This window comes from Rhinopithecus bieti, unplaced genomic scaffold (assembly GCF_001698545.2).
Source record: "Rhinopithecus bieti isolate Rb0 unplaced genomic scaffold, ASM169854v2 scaffold_24306, whole genome shotgun sequence".
In the NCBI taxonomy this organism is placed as follows: Eukaryota; Metazoa; Chordata; class Mammalia; order Primates; family Cercopithecidae; genus Rhinopithecus; species Rhinopithecus bieti.
Window position 1 is genome coordinate 2,255,107 of NW_016811898.1, and position 16,781 is coordinate 2,271,887.

The 16,781-nt window shown below is 36.7% G+C and overlaps 2 protein-coding genes across 4 annotated transcripts in view; one reads left to right on the forward strand and one right to left on the reverse strand.

The window, feature by feature from the left end:
- The window catches only part of WASHC4 (WASH complex subunit 4), a 65,550-nt gene extending 60,083 nt beyond the window's left edge, over nucleotides 1–5,467 (forward strand). The window contains 3 exon segments of the mRNA XM_017895298.1: nucleotides 152–348; nucleotides 669–768; nucleotides 3,201–5,467. Of these exon segments, the coding sequence (XP_017750787.1) occupies nucleotides 152–348; nucleotides 669–768; nucleotides 3,201–3,268 (365 nt within the window). The 3' untranslated portion in view covers nucleotides 3,269–5,467.
- Nucleotides 5,468–9,917: 4,450 nt separating this feature from the next.
- The window catches only part of APPL2 (adaptor protein, phosphotyrosine interacting with PH domain and leucine zipper 2), a 65,197-nt gene continuing 58,333 nt past the window's right edge, over nucleotides 9,918–16,781 (reverse strand). For 2 of the 3 annotated variants that reach the window (XM_017895317.1, XM_017895318.1), the window contains 4 exons: nucleotides 13,836–13,872; nucleotides 13,506–13,646; nucleotides 12,660–12,707; nucleotides 9,918–11,067 (listed from right to left, as the gene is read on the reverse strand). In XM_017895317.1, the coding sequence (XP_017750806.1) occupies nucleotides 10,933–11,067; nucleotides 12,660–12,707; nucleotides 13,506–13,646; nucleotides 13,836–13,872 (361 nt within the window). In that variant the 3' untranslated portion in view covers nucleotides 9,918–10,932. The remainder of the gene's footprint in view (nucleotides 11,068–12,659; nucleotides 12,708–13,505; nucleotides 13,647–13,835; nucleotides 13,873–16,781) is intronic. The other variant, XM_017895320.1, reaches the window with a different exon arrangement.

The following is a 16,781-nucleotide window of genomic DNA, read 5'->3' on the forward strand; positions in this document are numbered from 1 at the left end:
TTATGCTGTAGAATGTAACTTGAAAGGGAACAAACTTAAAATGCTAGGAATTACTACTCAAAATGTTTAGTGTTAGAAATTACTGGTGAAGGAGTAGAATATGACTTCTGTACTCACTGTAATTTAACCTTAGTTTTGCTGATGCCTGCAGGTGTGGCTTACATTCTAAAGCTTTTGGATCAGTACCGGGAGTTTGACTCACTTCACTGGTTCCAGTCTGTTAGAGAGAAATACCTGAAGGAGATAAGAGCAGTTGCTAAGCAACAGAATGTGCAGTCGGGCAGTCAAGATGAAAAACTCTTACAAACCATGAATCTCACTCAAAAGCGACTGGATGTCTATCTACAGGTAGAGGAGCCTAAGAGTCACATCTGCTTTGACTTACTGTTTGATATCATGACTTCTTAATGTCTGAAAAGCAGAAGCCATATAGAAACCCCCATTTTCACAAGTGAAATGAATAGTGGCAAAAAGATTATATTTTAAAATGAATGCTATTTGGAAGCCATTTGACTCAGATCTTAAAAACAGGCGGGTTACTTATTTCAATTTCTGTATTTATGATTTCCACTAGAGCTTTTAAAATAATAAGAGGCATAAAATGCATTATTTTGGTATTTTGCCATAAGTATTTTGGTTTTATTTCAAATTTTTTAAATTTACCTTAGGAATTTGAATTGCTGTATTTCTCACTGAGCAGTGCAAGAATTTTCTTCAGAGCAGACAAGACTGCGGCCGAAGAAAACCAAGAAAAGAAAGAGAAGGAAGGTCAGTGAGTGGTTTAAATTTGGAAAGACCAATAAATGTCTTGAGTAATAGATAGTAATGTACCATTTTATTTGGTCAGACATCTAGCTTCTTTGTCCTTTTGGAAAATAACACAGACCTAGCAAGAAGTCTTTTAAAAAATGTAAAGCCTATGTAGATCTTGTGTGAAATTGAAAAGGAATTTATATAGTTTATGCATTTCACACTTGGTAACCCTTTAAGCCCTTGTTCAGGATCATCTGCTTTTAATTTAAATATACTTTTCACAAGTTTGGTTTTTCTTTCATGGCTCAAACTGTATTAGATTTGAAGGAACAAATTAGAGGAGGACAGCTAAATGTTGCTGAAGGCAGAGCTGCTGATGACTGATGTTGACTGAATGAGATGGGACAGATGATTAAAGAAGTATAAAATCATAGGGGCTATTTAGTTGTAGTAAATAGCATTCTGCCTTCTTTCATAGTAGGCCCTGGAGACTCAGGCAATATAGCCATAATAACTGATAGTGATTCCAGTGAACTTCAGTCATTAAGGAAAGGATTCTGTCCATTGTATTCTGTGTAGGATGGTGGAAAGGAATCTATACTTTTTAAGGCATAAGAGCATTGCTCAGTGTTTCATATATAACGTCCCCATGTTATATTTCTCTCAGATTTGAAATTTAGGAATAATCGTCTTCTCTGAGGAACAGATGTTTCCCTTTTTCTGTCATGGAAATCGTATAGCGTACATTTCTCTTTGCTTGGAAGATCAATAGTAGATACAGCAACTAGTTGACCCTTATAATTTTCATGTTTACTAGTCTCCTTTTGTCTTGTTTCATGACGTTTTCATAAATCAAGATAAAAGCTCTTCATAAAACAAGATGTTTTTTGTTAATCTTACGTTAATTTTTAAAATATACCTTTTTTCTTTATATAGAGGTGACTCATTTGGATAGACCACTTAGATGAACTACCTTATTTCTTGACATTGTTGCATAAATTAAATATTACTTACTAATATTACTTACTAGGTGCATATCCAGGCATTTTTTGAATCTAGACTAAATATGCTTGAAAAATTTGTTTCAGCTTATTAATCCGGAAGATATTCAGTATTAAATGAAAATTTATACATACATTTGTGTTCATTTTCAAGGATAAATTAGCAAAGCCACTTGAAAGAATTTGAATCAATATAAATTATAAAGAGGCCGGGCGCGGTGGCTCAAGCCTGTAATCCCCAGCACTTGGGTTAGGCCGAGACGGGCGGATCACAATGTCAGGAGATCGAGGACCATCCTGGCTACACGGTGAAACCCTGTCCTCACTAAAAAAAAAAAAAACACACACAAAAAACTAACAGGGCAAGGGTGGGCGGGCGCCTGTAGTCCCAGTACTCCGGAGGCTGAGGCAGGGAATGGCCGTGAACCGCCAGGAGCGGGGAGCTTGGCAGGTGAGCTGCGATCCGCCACTGCACTCCAGCGCCCGGGGTGACAGAGTGAGACTCCGTCTCAAAAAAAAAAAAAAAAAAAAAAAATTAGGAAGAAACTCATTGCCTCAGTTCTGCTCATGTGTTTCATGATGCCAGACCTTTTCCCCAGCCCATGTGACTGGGAAAACTGCAGGTCGATTGGACATTTGCTTTCAGGCTAAAGCATTAAAACAAAACAAACAGCCCTTCAGTCTCATGGCAGTGGGATTTCTTGCTTTGGCCTGTTTCTCTTAAGGAACTCTCCCGGGTTGCAGTTGTTACATATCACTCACATCACTGTTCTAAGACTATTTCAGCTAAAGATTGCTCAGAGATATAGTCAGAGTTTCTGAATACATTAGTCAAACAGTCTTTGTCTGTTAATGAAATATGAACACACAACATTTTGCACAAAATGCCAGGAATTCATTCTGTCAAAAACAGTGAAAACCTGCTTCATTTAAAATTTATTTTAAGAAATAATATAATATATATTACATATAATTTATTATAATAAGTTATAAATACAAATGGAAAGTTATTCATTCTGGATAGTTTTGATATGTGAGTTTGCAGCCATATTCTACCAGGAATGACAACATACTATAATGGTCCTTTCTTGGCCCAGCTAGAGGAACTGGCGTTGAGGGCAGCAGGCCTTTCTTAGACCAGCAATGTCAAGATTCCTCAGGACAAAAGAGTCCATGTGGTTTGAAACCCCACCCCAATGCAGTTCTGAACTCCTTCAACTCCACCTTCATTAAAAACCAGTGGAAACAATTGCAGTGTTTAGCCTAGATTTTAAAAAATTTTAAAATATAAACAAGGTATAATTTGTGATGTTAGAGAAACATTTGATGGATGCAACTGTAATTTGAAGTTTGGCAATATAGCTCTTCCCAAATTTTTTTTACTTCTTAATTTATTGTTTAAAAATGAACATAAATATCCATTATTATCTTCACTCATGCTTTCAGAAGAAACTAAAACAAGCAACGGAGACCTGTCCGACAGCGCTGTGTCTGCTGATCCTGTTGTGAAATGATACCGATGGTATTCACTGCACATATGATGAAATCGTCAGAATTGTTAAAAACTTTTGCCAGTGGAATGGATAAACTTGATGAATTGTTTCCTGGGTCACATCTCTGGAAAATAGATGTTACAGCTCTTAAAGGCAGTGCTTTAAAGTGAAGTCCTTTCTGTTTCCAAAGGCTCTACTTTCAAAGGTTGAGAATGAGATTTTTAAAATTGGATTTTTGCCTGGACTTGAGGGTACAAGATGTTTCTATTTGATGTGAAGTTATAAAAGGGCAAATCCAGATTCATAAACTATCACCTCGGATTTCTTGTAATCTCCATGTTTGTAATTTGTATTTGCATAGATCTTTGATCTATAGTTGATCAAGTCATGGGAAATTCAATGCATATACTATATACAGCCAGTAAATACATGCTTAACAAAAGGAATGAGCCTGAAATTCATGAAGAATACATATCAATATTCTCATAAAAGGAATATATGAAGATGGCTTTGATACTAGCGGTGAGGCACAAGTGTTTTATGTACTCTCAGTGTACAGTATAACTGATGATCATTCTTTCATTGTTAATTTCATGTGACTCACAAGAGCTGCTGATGTCTTTGATGAGACATTTTATAACTAGTTTACATTGCTTTGAGAACATTTAACCTCCAACAGCTGCTTTAAATTTAAGATTTACTTAGTACTCAGAAAATTCAGATAAAGCCATAGAGTCCTGTTTGAAGCTTCACTTCTATTTTGGTTGAAGGCATGATGTATGATGTCAGAAAAAAAATTGAATGAATTATTTCTACATCCAAACTCAGGTTTCTTCTACATTAGATTGAATTGAAATTTTGGTGATGGTTTGGGTAGACTTTTTTTTTTTATATCAAGTATAATTTAAGACATCAGATTAATAATTACACTGTTCAGGCTTTTTTAAAAAATACCACTGTGAGAATAAACAGCTAGTAACATCACTTACTGATTTTAAAAGTACAGAAAGATTTGAGTAAATTTCGTACCCAGCAAGCTGTTAGTTTTATTTTTGTAAAGGCATGTAAGTTATTAGTTAAATGGTTAATCATGGCCTTTAAAAAATATAATAAAGTGATACCTTTACAATGAAGACAAAAGTTTAAAACTTTCTAATACAAACATCATTTGGGGAAATGCTTGATTTTTTTCTATTGCATTTGTCTGCGAAACATTTCTTTGGATAAATCCTGCAAATGCTTCTACCATTATTCTTTGATTCCAGCTTTTAGAATGGATGTACAATGCCCTGTTTGTACTTACTGGTTAGGGTCAGGGTAACTTGCCAGCCCAGGATAAATACTTTAATTGTTAAAAGTCAGAAGAGACAGAATATGTAGGAAATGTTTTTTGTTTATTATGTAAACATGGCTTACAGAATTATGAACAGTGGATAGATTAAAGGCATTTAATATTTGTAATCCATAATAACTGTAGAAATGGCCCTAAAGCATGCTGCATAATTAATAATTTATATTTTCATTATCATAAGTTTATATTAATGATCTTGCATTTGATTATAACAAATTCATCATCATTTTATAGCAACAGTATTGTTTTCTCTGTTTTTCTTCTCTAACTTCTCTGAAATCATCTCCTATTAAGGGATAGAAATTGTTACTAGAAGAGAATCACATGTTCTCTGTTCATTATCCCTACACGTGTAAATTAATTATCAATACTAGATAGAGTTCACATGCTGACTCCCTGGATACCTACAATTGAGAAGAAAATGACAGACAACTATTTTTCCTTTAGGTTAAAATAATGTCACTACAATCTAGATAAATTATAAGTTAATATATTTGAAATAAGATCTTGGAAACAGGAATTTAAATGGTGTCAAACTGCAGAGCAACAGAGCTTCAGTATATTCACACCTAATACGTTCATATGTACATTTCGATTTTCTTGATAACATATTAACATTGGTTTTATTTTTTCAGACATACTGTAATTTAAAAATAAATGTGAGCGTTTGTTTTAAGTTCACAGAAAACTTAATGATAATTCAGATTCTCAGGAATTAAGGACTAACCATAACATTGTCAGTTCTAATTACATTTTGTAAAAGATGGCAAGTTTGTTACCTCACTTGAGTGGGGTTTCCCTCTTCCCCCAATTCTAAGAGAATATAATGTGTATACTAAAACATTAATAAACATAATTTTGAAAATTTCCTTCCCCTGGATGTTTATGTTCAACATTGAATGTCATAAACCAGTAGTTCTTAATATTAACCTTTTTGGGGTCCCCCTTAATTGAATGAAATGAAATTATGGAATCTTTTTTAAAAAAATGCATGCACATAGGTAAAAAATTTGAAGTATAAAATTGGCTTCTGTCAGTGTATTCCAGGTGAAAGAAAGGTATTTTCCTTTCCTTTATGCATTTTTTATCTTTCCAGAGCTTTTTTCCAATAAAAAGAACCAATATGAAGTTACTTTGAATCCTAATCCTGGAAAGGGATTATCAGTATGCAGTGTTTAATGTTAGTAATAACTATAGTGCTATTTGCAAACCTGAGTTGAACTAAAACAATACAGTAGTCTCCCCTTATCCATGTTTTACTTTCCAGTTTCAGTTACCTGTGGTCAGCTGTGTTCTGAAAATATTAAATGGAAAATTCCAGAAACAATAAGTTTCAACTTGTGTATTATTCTGGGTAGCATGATGAAATCTTGTGCTGTCCTACTTCATCCCACCTGGGACGTAAGTCACCCCTTTGCCCAGCATCTTCATGCTGTATGTGCTACCTGCCCATGAATCACTTGGTAGCTAGGTTGTCAAATCAATAGTGTTTGTCTTCCAGTAAGCCTTATTTTACTTAATAATGGCCCCAAAGTGCAAGAGTAGTGATGCTGGCAATTCAGATATGCTATAAGAGAAGCCTGAAATTGCATACTTTAAGTGGAAACATGAAAGTTCTCGGGAAAGAAATCGTATGTGGGGTGGCTAAGATCTGTGGTAAGAATGAATCTTCTATCAGTGGCATTGGTGACAGTATTTGTTACAGTTGTTCTGTTTCATCATTAGTTATTGTTAATCTCTTACTGTGCCTAACTTATAAATTAAACTTTATCATAGGTATGTGTGTATAGGAAAAAACACAGTATATATATGGTTAGATACTATCTGCAGTTTCAGGCATGCACTGGGGTTCCTGGCGTATCCCTCTCAGATAAGCAGGGAATACAGTAACAACAACAGAGCCTTCAAAATACTACACTGGAGATGAGATACAATCCTGTTAAATACTACCCTGCAGAAATCATTCTTGGTAAAGTTAAGTCTGGTTGCTGTTCCTTTTTTCTTCTGAGGCAGTAAATTTGTAAGATTGTGGGAAAGATGAGAAAATATTGGATACTTCATGTTACTCTTTCATGCTGAGTCTGCTAAATGTAAAAGGTAGACTTTAATTGATTTTAATAATTGTAACAGGATTTTCTTTCCAGCTTCACATTGCAGACGTTTCAGAAGACGGCATTCCTTTTTTAAGGGAAGTTTTAATGCAACATTTTTTTTTTTAACAAAGGCTTTTAGATGTTCGGAATACTTTTAATAGGCTGTCAAAGATGTGAAGTGTAAAAAGGGAATCCAGAATGAGTGGAAATCTGTAGAGATTAAGCAAAGGCAGTGAGCTCGAGATGGTGATGGCAAAGTTAAGAGTTCAGCTTATAACACAGGTCAGCATATATATAATGTATAAGAAAAGTTGGGCAAGTAAGTATTTTCTTTTCAGTAGTTTGGCTCCTCTTTACCATTCACTTTACCTGATACCTCCATTTCCCATTAGTGGAGATATACTCAGGAATGTAGATGAAATTTATTCAGTCGATGCAGATCTGATACCATAACTTTTTTTTTTTTTTGAGGCGGAGTCTTGCTCTGTCGCCCAGGCTGGAGTGCAGTGGCCGGATCTCAGCTCACTGCAAGCTCCGCCTCCCGGGTTCCCGCCATTCTCCTGCCTCAGCCTCCCAAGTAGCTGGGACTACAGGCGCCCGCCTCGTCACCCGGCTAGTTTTTTGTATTTTAGTAGAGACGGGGTTTCACTGTGTTCGCCAGGATGGTCTCGATCTCCTGACCTTGTGATCCGCCCGTCTCGGCCTCCCAAAGTGCTGGGATTACAGGCTTGAGCCACCTCGCCCGGCAGATACCATAATTCTTGGATCATCTCTACAGACTATAAATACATTCTGTAGGTAAGAGCTACATGTAGTCAAGCATTCTTTAATAATGCCCTCATTTAATGGGGAAAGGAGTTAACTTTTATACCTAGAAGCACTTGTCTTTATCAAATTAGTATTAAAGGATTTAATCTTTTCAGAATCTGCACAAAAGGTAGCAAAGTATTAAGGATATTACGCTTTAGGTTGATACTGCTACTGAATTGTCAGCTTAATGTATTGAGGAATATTTGGATTGCTTTGTATCTGGTTCTCTCTTGAGGTCATCTATATATAGCACAGAGTGTTTAGAAGCATCGACTGTGGAGCCAGAACAACTTGAATCCCGATTTCCTGCCTAGGAACAGATTCCTTAATATCTCTGTGCTTCATTTCCTTGTGCAAAAGATGGGATGATAATGACAGTATGTAGCTTATAGGTTGAGGATTAAATTTGCATAAAGCACTTTATAAGGAAATAGTAAATATTAGCTACTATAGTATATACTATAAACATTAGCTCTTACTATATTATTTGTACTCTCATAGGTAGAAATAAACTTGGCATATAAGCATTAGTTGTTACTACTCTTTTAGGTGGAACGTTTGAAACTAAAGTCTGTATTTGACTTTAAGTGGGTATCTAAAGAACTATTCCTTGTTAAGTGGCTCAGGTAGATGTAGACAAGGTAAGGAAGGCCCTGTTCTTCCCTAAAGAAGGTAGTCTGATGAGTATGTGAGGCTAAATCAGCCTGGGAAGTGGGAATTGGTAAGAATAGCTAGCTTCTAAAAAGGTCCCATTTCCTCTTTTCCCGTCTTTCATTTACCATGGCACTTGTTAATCTTTCAGAGCACTTTAATGTGTATTAATACACATTTCATAAGTGGAGAAAAGGGGCAAATCATCCACTAGTTCTAAGTTTTAAAATTATTTAAAAATACTCAATGCATACAAGGTATATAATATGTATTACACTATTTGAAGAATGAAAATAAAGCACTTGGAAAGAAGCTACCGTATCAGTTAACACCTTGCTCCTACAGTTTCTGCCCGAGGAAACCATGTGGGGGTTTGGTGTTAACCATTCTCTTGCTCTTCCCTTGTTTTACAACTGATTGTATATTCCTAACTATTGATAATATTGTTATGTTTCAGTTTTTAAACTAAATATAAATGGGGTATTATATGCTTTTGTAACTTTTTCAGTATTATTTTAAAAATTCATCCATGTTGATGCATATAGCTGTAGTTGAGCATTTCATTACGTGAATACAGCCATCTTCTGTCGATGACATCTGCGTGGTTTTCACTTTTGGGATACTGTAAACAACGATGCTGTAATCATTATTGAACGTGTCCCTGGGTCCAGGTGTTTAGAGTTTCTCTGGGCTGTGTACCTGCAGGTAAAACTGCTTAGGTAGTAGGGCAGGTGCCCTTTCAGTATACTGGACAGAATGCCATACTGTTGTTTCATCCCAGCAGCAGAGGAGATTCCCCTTTGCTCCATTTCTGCCAACAGCTGAATTTTTGCAGTCTGGTGAATATAAAGTGTTTCTGTGGTTTTAATTTGCATTTTCCTGATTACTATAAGGAGTCTGTTTCTGTTTATGAGCACTTTGTCTTTTTTAATGTATGAAATGCCTTCATGACTTTTTTTCAATTTATCTTTCTAACTGTAGGAGTATTTTATATATTCTGGATGCTAAGTTTTTGTTGGTCTTGGGTGCTTGCTAGTAGCTTTGGTTTAGTTGTGTGTTTTCATTCTCTGTGGTGGTTTTTGATGAAGTTAGTTTTAGTGGACTGAATTTGTCTTTTTATTTTCCCTAATGATGCGCATGCTTTGTGTCTTATTTAAGCCATGCAGTCTTTTAAAATGGTGGATTAATAAAACAACTTTTGTACTCCAAAATTAGGTTAACATCATAGGATCCATTTGAAATGTATACAGAAATGTATAGTGTTTCAGTTTTCAAACTAACAATTGTTTAGGACTTGAGTGAGATTATACCCCTCTCCCAAAAATGTCTAAGTAAGAAAAAAAAAAAAGTTCAGGGGACTGTGGCTCTTGCACTCTGTCAGAGAACCAGTTGATCTAAAGCAGTTATGTCATACAAATTTGTAATGCATTAGTGAACAATGAATAATTTTATGGTGCATAATTTCACACTGGCTTAGACTGACTCACTATGTCTTTTATGGTGTATACATTTCAAATGGATCCTATGATGTTAACCTAATTTTGGATTACTTATTTTATTAATCCACCATTTTAAAAGCAACACCTTTAAAAATTTTAGCAATGGGATCATATATTCTACTCATGTTGACTGGAAGTATTTTTTGATACTCTATCCCCTCTGTGATTTCATTGTGCCCTAGTTTTTGGGAAATTAAATGTTAAAGCTATGGAGCTGACTTTAGTTTTCTTCCAGGGATGTTGCAGAAAATAACAACAAACAAAAGAAAGAAACAGAATAATTTTTATTGCTAGGTTAATTCATTACAAAGATAATAATAGTCTGTTGAACTTAGTTACAGTTAAACACACTGTACCGATTCAAAATCATTATACTAGTTTCGTAGAGAGGAGGGATGGGGGAGTGGGCTGGGGTTCCAGGAATTGGAAGTATCAGGGTGGAAATAGGAACTTTATACAAAGCCCCATGACCAGCTGTGCTTCAAGTGAGTTTTAAAATTAACTGGTCCCTTCCTTGAGGAGGGTCTGGCTCAGAAGAAACAGGAACTGGTAGAGCTGTACCCTGTCCACAGTGATCCACTACTAAAGGTACTCATACCTAGGAGGACCTCAAACTTCTGAATGCTGGTTCAGTAAGGCTCCACTGTAAAATCAAACATCTTTTGTGGTATTCATTCTTTTATTGCTTGATGTCTGGAACAGTTATTGCAACTAGACCTGCATCATGCATCTCTACTAGTGCTTGGGCCTCAAAGCAGTGCTCATCACCTAACTGCACAAAGAAATGCTATTAGGTCCAATTATGAGATAAGCTGAATTATAAATACACAATTTTCAGAACGACAGGCACTTAAAGCTCATTAAGTAAAATACAAAAATAGATGATATTAATAGGAAATATTTAGTGTTCATCAAATTGTAAATCTAGGCTTTTGCCATTTTTTAAAAAGGATACTGGAAACTGAAAAGGTGACATTCATATGAACAATGCATTTTTCAAACTTTTGTTCTGAGCGCTGAACAATCTAAGAAATCTTAGCGCAATCTAAGAAAAAGACTTACCACAAAGCACCTAAAAGAACATTTGTAGATGGGTGGGAACGCTGTCAACCGTTTCTTAGTTTCCCTCCCAAGTCTCAGTATCAAGGCATCAAGATTACATTCCACAAGCGATTGTCAGCCTTCGAAGTCAGGTCAGTGTGCCTGTATGTCAGAGAAGTTGAAAACCCTTAGGAGGTAGCTCTCCTTCCTGTTTGCTCTTCCCCTACAGGCGCAAGTGAGTTATGCTTCAGATTCTGCGCCTCTATGTTCACTTGGATTTCCATCATTGTCATCTGGTTGATCGTTTAACAGTACATATTTTCCATCATTGGTTAGTGGTATGGACAGCATTAATTGAGCCAGTGCTTCTGGATCCTGAAGTTAGGAGAGTTTAAGAGGGAAAAAAGAAAAGGCTTAAGATGCATTTAAACCCCTTTGGCCTGGCTTTCAATATGTTGTGTAATCTAGTCTTATTTCTCCTGACTTTTGTATGTGTGCCTTCAGCTGAGTCTCCTTGCTTCTCAAACTCAGGCATGTCACTTCTAAAATCTAGACTGTTTTCCTCTGAGCCAAAATATTGTTTACGTAGTCAGTTCATATCATCTTTCCAAAGATTCCATAGAGGAACTTCCTTCACATAACTTTTGTCTTCTATATCTTTAAACTCCTTTCTTTTATCACGTTTAATCTATACCAGAAGTTGGCAAACAATGGTCATTTGGCTAACCACTTGATTTTTATTGGAAAACAGCTGTGCCATTTACATACTGTCCATGCTGCTGCTGCTTTTTAATGTTTTTTGGGGGGGGGGGAGGGGAGACAAGAGTCTCGCTCTGTCGCCCAGGCTGGAGTGCAGTGGTATGATCTCGGCTCACTGCAACCTTTGCCTCCCGGGTTCAAACGATTCTCGTGCCTCAGTCTCCCGAGTAGCTGGGACTACAGGTGTGCACCACCACACCCGGCTAATTTTTGTATTTTTAGTAGAGATGGGGTTTCACCATGTTGGCCAGGCTGGTCTTGAACTCCTGACCTCAGGTGATCCTCCTCCTTCTGCCTCCCAAACTGCTGGGATTACAGGCATGAGGCACCACGTGTGGCCTGCTTTTGTCTTATAATAGCAGAGTTGAATTTGTTGCAAGGGAGATAGCCAAAACCATAAAGGCCCTTTATAGAAAAAGTCTGCCAACTTTTGACCAATGCCATTAAATACTAGTTTGCAGTGCTTGCCATTATTTCATGTACGTGGCCTTAGTCCTTGGTCTTCCTTACCTCTCCAACAGACTGAACTGCACTAATATGGTAGCCACTAGCTACATGTTACTATGTAAATTTGAGTTAAATTTAAAAATCCAGTTCCTCAGTTACACTAACCATATTCAATTGGCATATTAAATTGTGCAGATATAAATCATTTCCATTATTGCAGAAAGTTCTGTACATTGCTGAACTAGAAGCCCTCTGGGGGCAGGGACTATATCTGTCTTGTTCACTACTATAATTCCAGGGCTTTTCTTATACAAACTAGGCTCTCAAAAATTTGCTGAATGAACAAAAGATTAGAAGCTGCTGAAAGACAGGGAGGTCTCAGAGTCCTCATTTCTTAAAAGCTCCCAGGTGATGTCTGTGGGGCATGTGATCATACTCTGAGAAGCAAGGCCTTAGAGCACATGGTGGGTCCTTATCTATCATCTTAATCTGAAAGAAAGGAAATCTAGCCAACTAGTATGCAAGCAAGAAAACAGATAAGCAGGAGCTCCAGCAGTGATAAGAAGTCCTCATGTGTTAACAGTGAACATGGAACCAGCTGATCAAAAATGTCTGGTGGTTAGAATATTTAAAAGGAAATCCCAAACTTGGCCACACTTTCCAGTGAACATCACTTTTCTTTTTGAAAAGACTCTTATCTTAGTATGTGTACACAGATGTGTTTTGAGTAGCTACTAAACCAGCACTGGAATGCATCTTACCTTCTGAACCTCAATAATTTCTTTTCCCAAGTTAATAGCATAACATATCTGCAAAAGACAAGAAAAGTAGTGATTGGCAAAGGTAGAGAAGGATAAAATTTTAGAACAAATGTGATTTTGAAGTACAGTGAGGTCACTGTGCTCACTGTTCCCACTTGGGAACACAAGACCTGGCTGCAGGAGACTCATCCCATAGGGCTGGGGGCATTTGCATCCAACTGTCCTGACCTCTGTTGCCAATTTATGCCATACACAAAATATTCCAGGTAAGCGAAACTCAGGTTAATTCCAGTGCTTAAAGTTTTTAATAGGAATTTTTTTTCTCTCTTAAATGTATTTAGCCATGACATGTTCGTATACACAGTGGCAAACATAATTGACTGAAAGAAGAATTGGTTAATTGTGATAAATGCTAACTCGCAGATACAGTCAAAGTTTTTCATACTAAACCAACAGCTTGTGTGTACTTTTCTAATATCTTCCTTAGTTTGCTCTCTGAGACTAAATTATTCTCTATTGTAGCTTTTGCCTTAATTTTTTTTAAAGAACAAATTCGAGGGGAACTGCTTTCAACATTTCCTTATATCCTGACTAAATAATATCTCTTGCCATCAGAGCTCTTCCTCATTCACCCTGTTCTGGTTGGTAGGTATTTTCCACAGAGCAATTTAAATCGAGTTTTCTTTCAGTGAGGCCTTCTTAAGGAGGTATTATCTGAACTCCTGGATGGAGACATGCAGAATAATCAACTAAATATCCAAGGAGGTAATGCCAGAAAACTCTTTTAAAATGGACTTGTTTGGACTGAGATATTTATATTATGAGAGCTTCACATGAAAAAGAGACCTTTTCGCCTTCTGAGTTGCTTTCAAAAATGTATGTACTCAGAGATTCTTCTCCAGTGGATTCAGGAATGCGGATGACAAAACCAACCAGTCTCTTGTTGTCTTGATGAGCAGCAAATTGTGTGACACTGGTAAGCTCAAACTGGGGGAAAAAAAAAGGAAACAGATCATACAATACTAGAATTAAAAACTGACAAGGTTACTCTCTGGAAAAGTCGAGAAAAAGTGTCCTATTAGTGGCAGATCTTTATTAAGTGCCTAGGCTGTGTTTAAGGTAGATACAAAGGTGAAATAAGGAGTAATCACTAATGAACCTGTATGAGGTACTTACATTGGCCCTTGATACTTGAGTCTGTGGATCTATCAACCTGAAATTTTAAAAGATACATTGTATCACAAATGTTGGATAAACTGAATATTCCTAGAAGAGTTTGTAGAAGTCCAGAATAAAATAAAACAAATTCCCCCAAATAGAGAGAAAGCCTGTTTGAGGGTGAGGCAAGATAGCTCTGTGTGACCACGTGTCCTGCTTTCTGCCTTTACGGAACCTGTGTAGCTAAAGCTCAGGGTATCTATCATGGAAGATTATATAGCAAGTAGAACATTTACCTTCACAGGATTCTGCAACTTACCCAAAAAGACAACATTATAATTCTCAATAGATCTGCTATATAATATGGATGGATTATATTCTGTACAGCCTCCCTCTCAACAAACATCCATTGGCAACTTTAATGTCCCTGAAGTACTAGATCAACTTAGTCTAAATTTAACGTTCTTGAAAAAGATGGGGTAGGGGTGAGAGAATAGTGAAGGGCTTTTGACTCTTCAGTTTGGGTAAAAGAGGAATAATGTTTAACAAGGTATTCCAGAATATATTTCCTTTTTTTTTTTTTTTTTTGTATTTACTATTTATTTATTCTGAGACAGAGTCTTGCTGTCACACAGGCTGGAGTGCAGCAGTGCAATCTTGGCTCACTGCAACCTCTGTCTCCCGGGTTCAAGCGATTCTCCTGCTTCAGCCTCCCGAGTAGCTGGGATTACAGGTGTCAGCCACCATGCCCGGCTAATTTTTGTATTTTTAGTAGAAATGGGGTTTCACCATGTTGGCCAGGCTGGTGAACTCCTGACCTCAGGGGATCTGCCTGCCTCAGTCTCCCAAAGTGCTGGGATTACAGGCATGAACCACTGCGCCAGGCCTTCAGAATATATTTAACGGTATTTTAAGCATCATCTAATAATCAGGTTGACATATCCTAGAAAATAAACTATATGAGAATTTATTCCTATCTTAGATAAGTAGGTATAAATTTCTACTGTGTTGTACTCGTGTTGGAATAATTAACATGGTATTATAAATTATTACTATACATTTTATAGGTCAAAGCAAAAATACAGTTTGTGGAAAAAATGGTTATGATTCCATTCATCTGTTAAATGTTCAGATCTATAGAGATGGCAATTTTAGTGGTTAGTGGTTTCCTAGGGCTGGGTGGGTTGCCAGGGGATAATGGGTATTCTTTCTGAGGTGAAGAAAATGTTCTAAAATTGATTGTGGTGATGGTTGTGCAACTCTGAATATACTAGAAACCATTGAATTGTGCATTTAAATTGTATGATATGTGAATTATATCTCAGGAAAACTGTTACCTCCCCCCGACCAAAAGGCTACAGTTTGAAATACATGCAGTTATACTTATTAAACCGTAAGACTTATCAGAGAACTCGAGATTGAGTGTTCTACCCTGGCTCCTCACGTGATCTTATGCAAGTCACCGGGACTTCTTAAAACTGGTTCATCTGTAAAACTGTGGTAAGAACCCCCACTTCCAAGAGGTGGTTATACAGTTAATGAGAAATGTGTATGGGAATTTAAGTAGACAAAGCTTAAGAAATGTTACTTTTATGTCCCTATTAATGGGTATGAGTTTAATTTTTTGAATATAGATCATAAACAATTTCCCTCAAGTTGGAATAACTTTCATAGGTATTTTGTAAAATTCCCTTATAAGTGAAAACTTAACACATGCATATTTTGTGGGTCACTTTTAGAAGTTTGCTGTTTAAATCAGGTAACCTAGATTTCTCTTTATTATTATACTTTAAGTTCTGAGATACACGTGCAGAACGTGCAGGTTTGTTACATAGGTATGCATGTGCCATGGTGGTTTGCTACACTCATCAACCCATCATCTACATTAGGTATTTCTCCTAATGCTATCACTCCTCTTGACCCCACCCACCAACAGGCCCCAGTGTGTGATGTTCCCCTCCCTATGCCTATATGTTCTCATTGTTCAGCTCCTACTTATGAGTGAGCACATGTGGTGGTTGATTTTCTGTTCCTGTGTTAATTTGCTGAGAATGATGGTTTCCAGCTTCATCCATGTCCCTGCAAAGGACATGAAGTCATTCTTTTTTATGGCTGCATAGTATTCCATGGTGTATATGTGCCACACTTTCTTTATCCAGTCTATCACTGATGGGCATTTGGGTTGGTTCCAAGTCTTAGCTATTGTGAATAGTGGTGCAATAAACATAATGTACATGTGTCTTTATAGAATGATTTATAGTCCTTCGGGTATATACCCAGTAATGGGATTGCTGGGTCAAATGGTATTTCTAGTTCTAGATCCTTGAGGAATTGCTGTCTTCAACAATGGTTGAACTAATTTACACTCTCACCAACAGTGTAAAAGCGTTCCTATTTCTCCACATCCTCTCCAGCATCTGCTGTTTCCTGACTTTTTAATGATTGCCATTCTAAGTGGTGTGAGACGGTATCTCATTGTGGTTTTGATTTGCATTTCCCTAATGACCAGTGATGATGAGCTTTTTTTCACGTTTGTTGTCCACATAAATGTATTCTTTGGAAAAGTGTCTGTTCATATCCTTCACCCACTTTTTGATGGGGTTTATTCTTGTAAATGTGTTTTAAGTTCTTTGTAGATTATGGATATTAGCCCTCTGTCAGATGGATAGATTGCAAAAATTTTCTCCCATTCTGTAGGTTGCCTGTTCACTCTGATGATAGTTTCTTTTGCTGTGCAGAAGCTCTTTAGTTAGAACCATTATTAGAACCCATTTATCAATTTTGGCTTTTGTTGCCATTGCTTTTGGTGTTTTAGTCATGAACTCTTTGCCCATGCCTATGTCCTGAATGGTATTGCCTAGGTTTTCTTCTAGGGTTTTTATACTTTTAGGTCTTACATTTAAATCTTTAATCCATCTTGACTTAATTCTTGTATAAGGTGTTAAAGAAGGGGTCCAGTTTCAG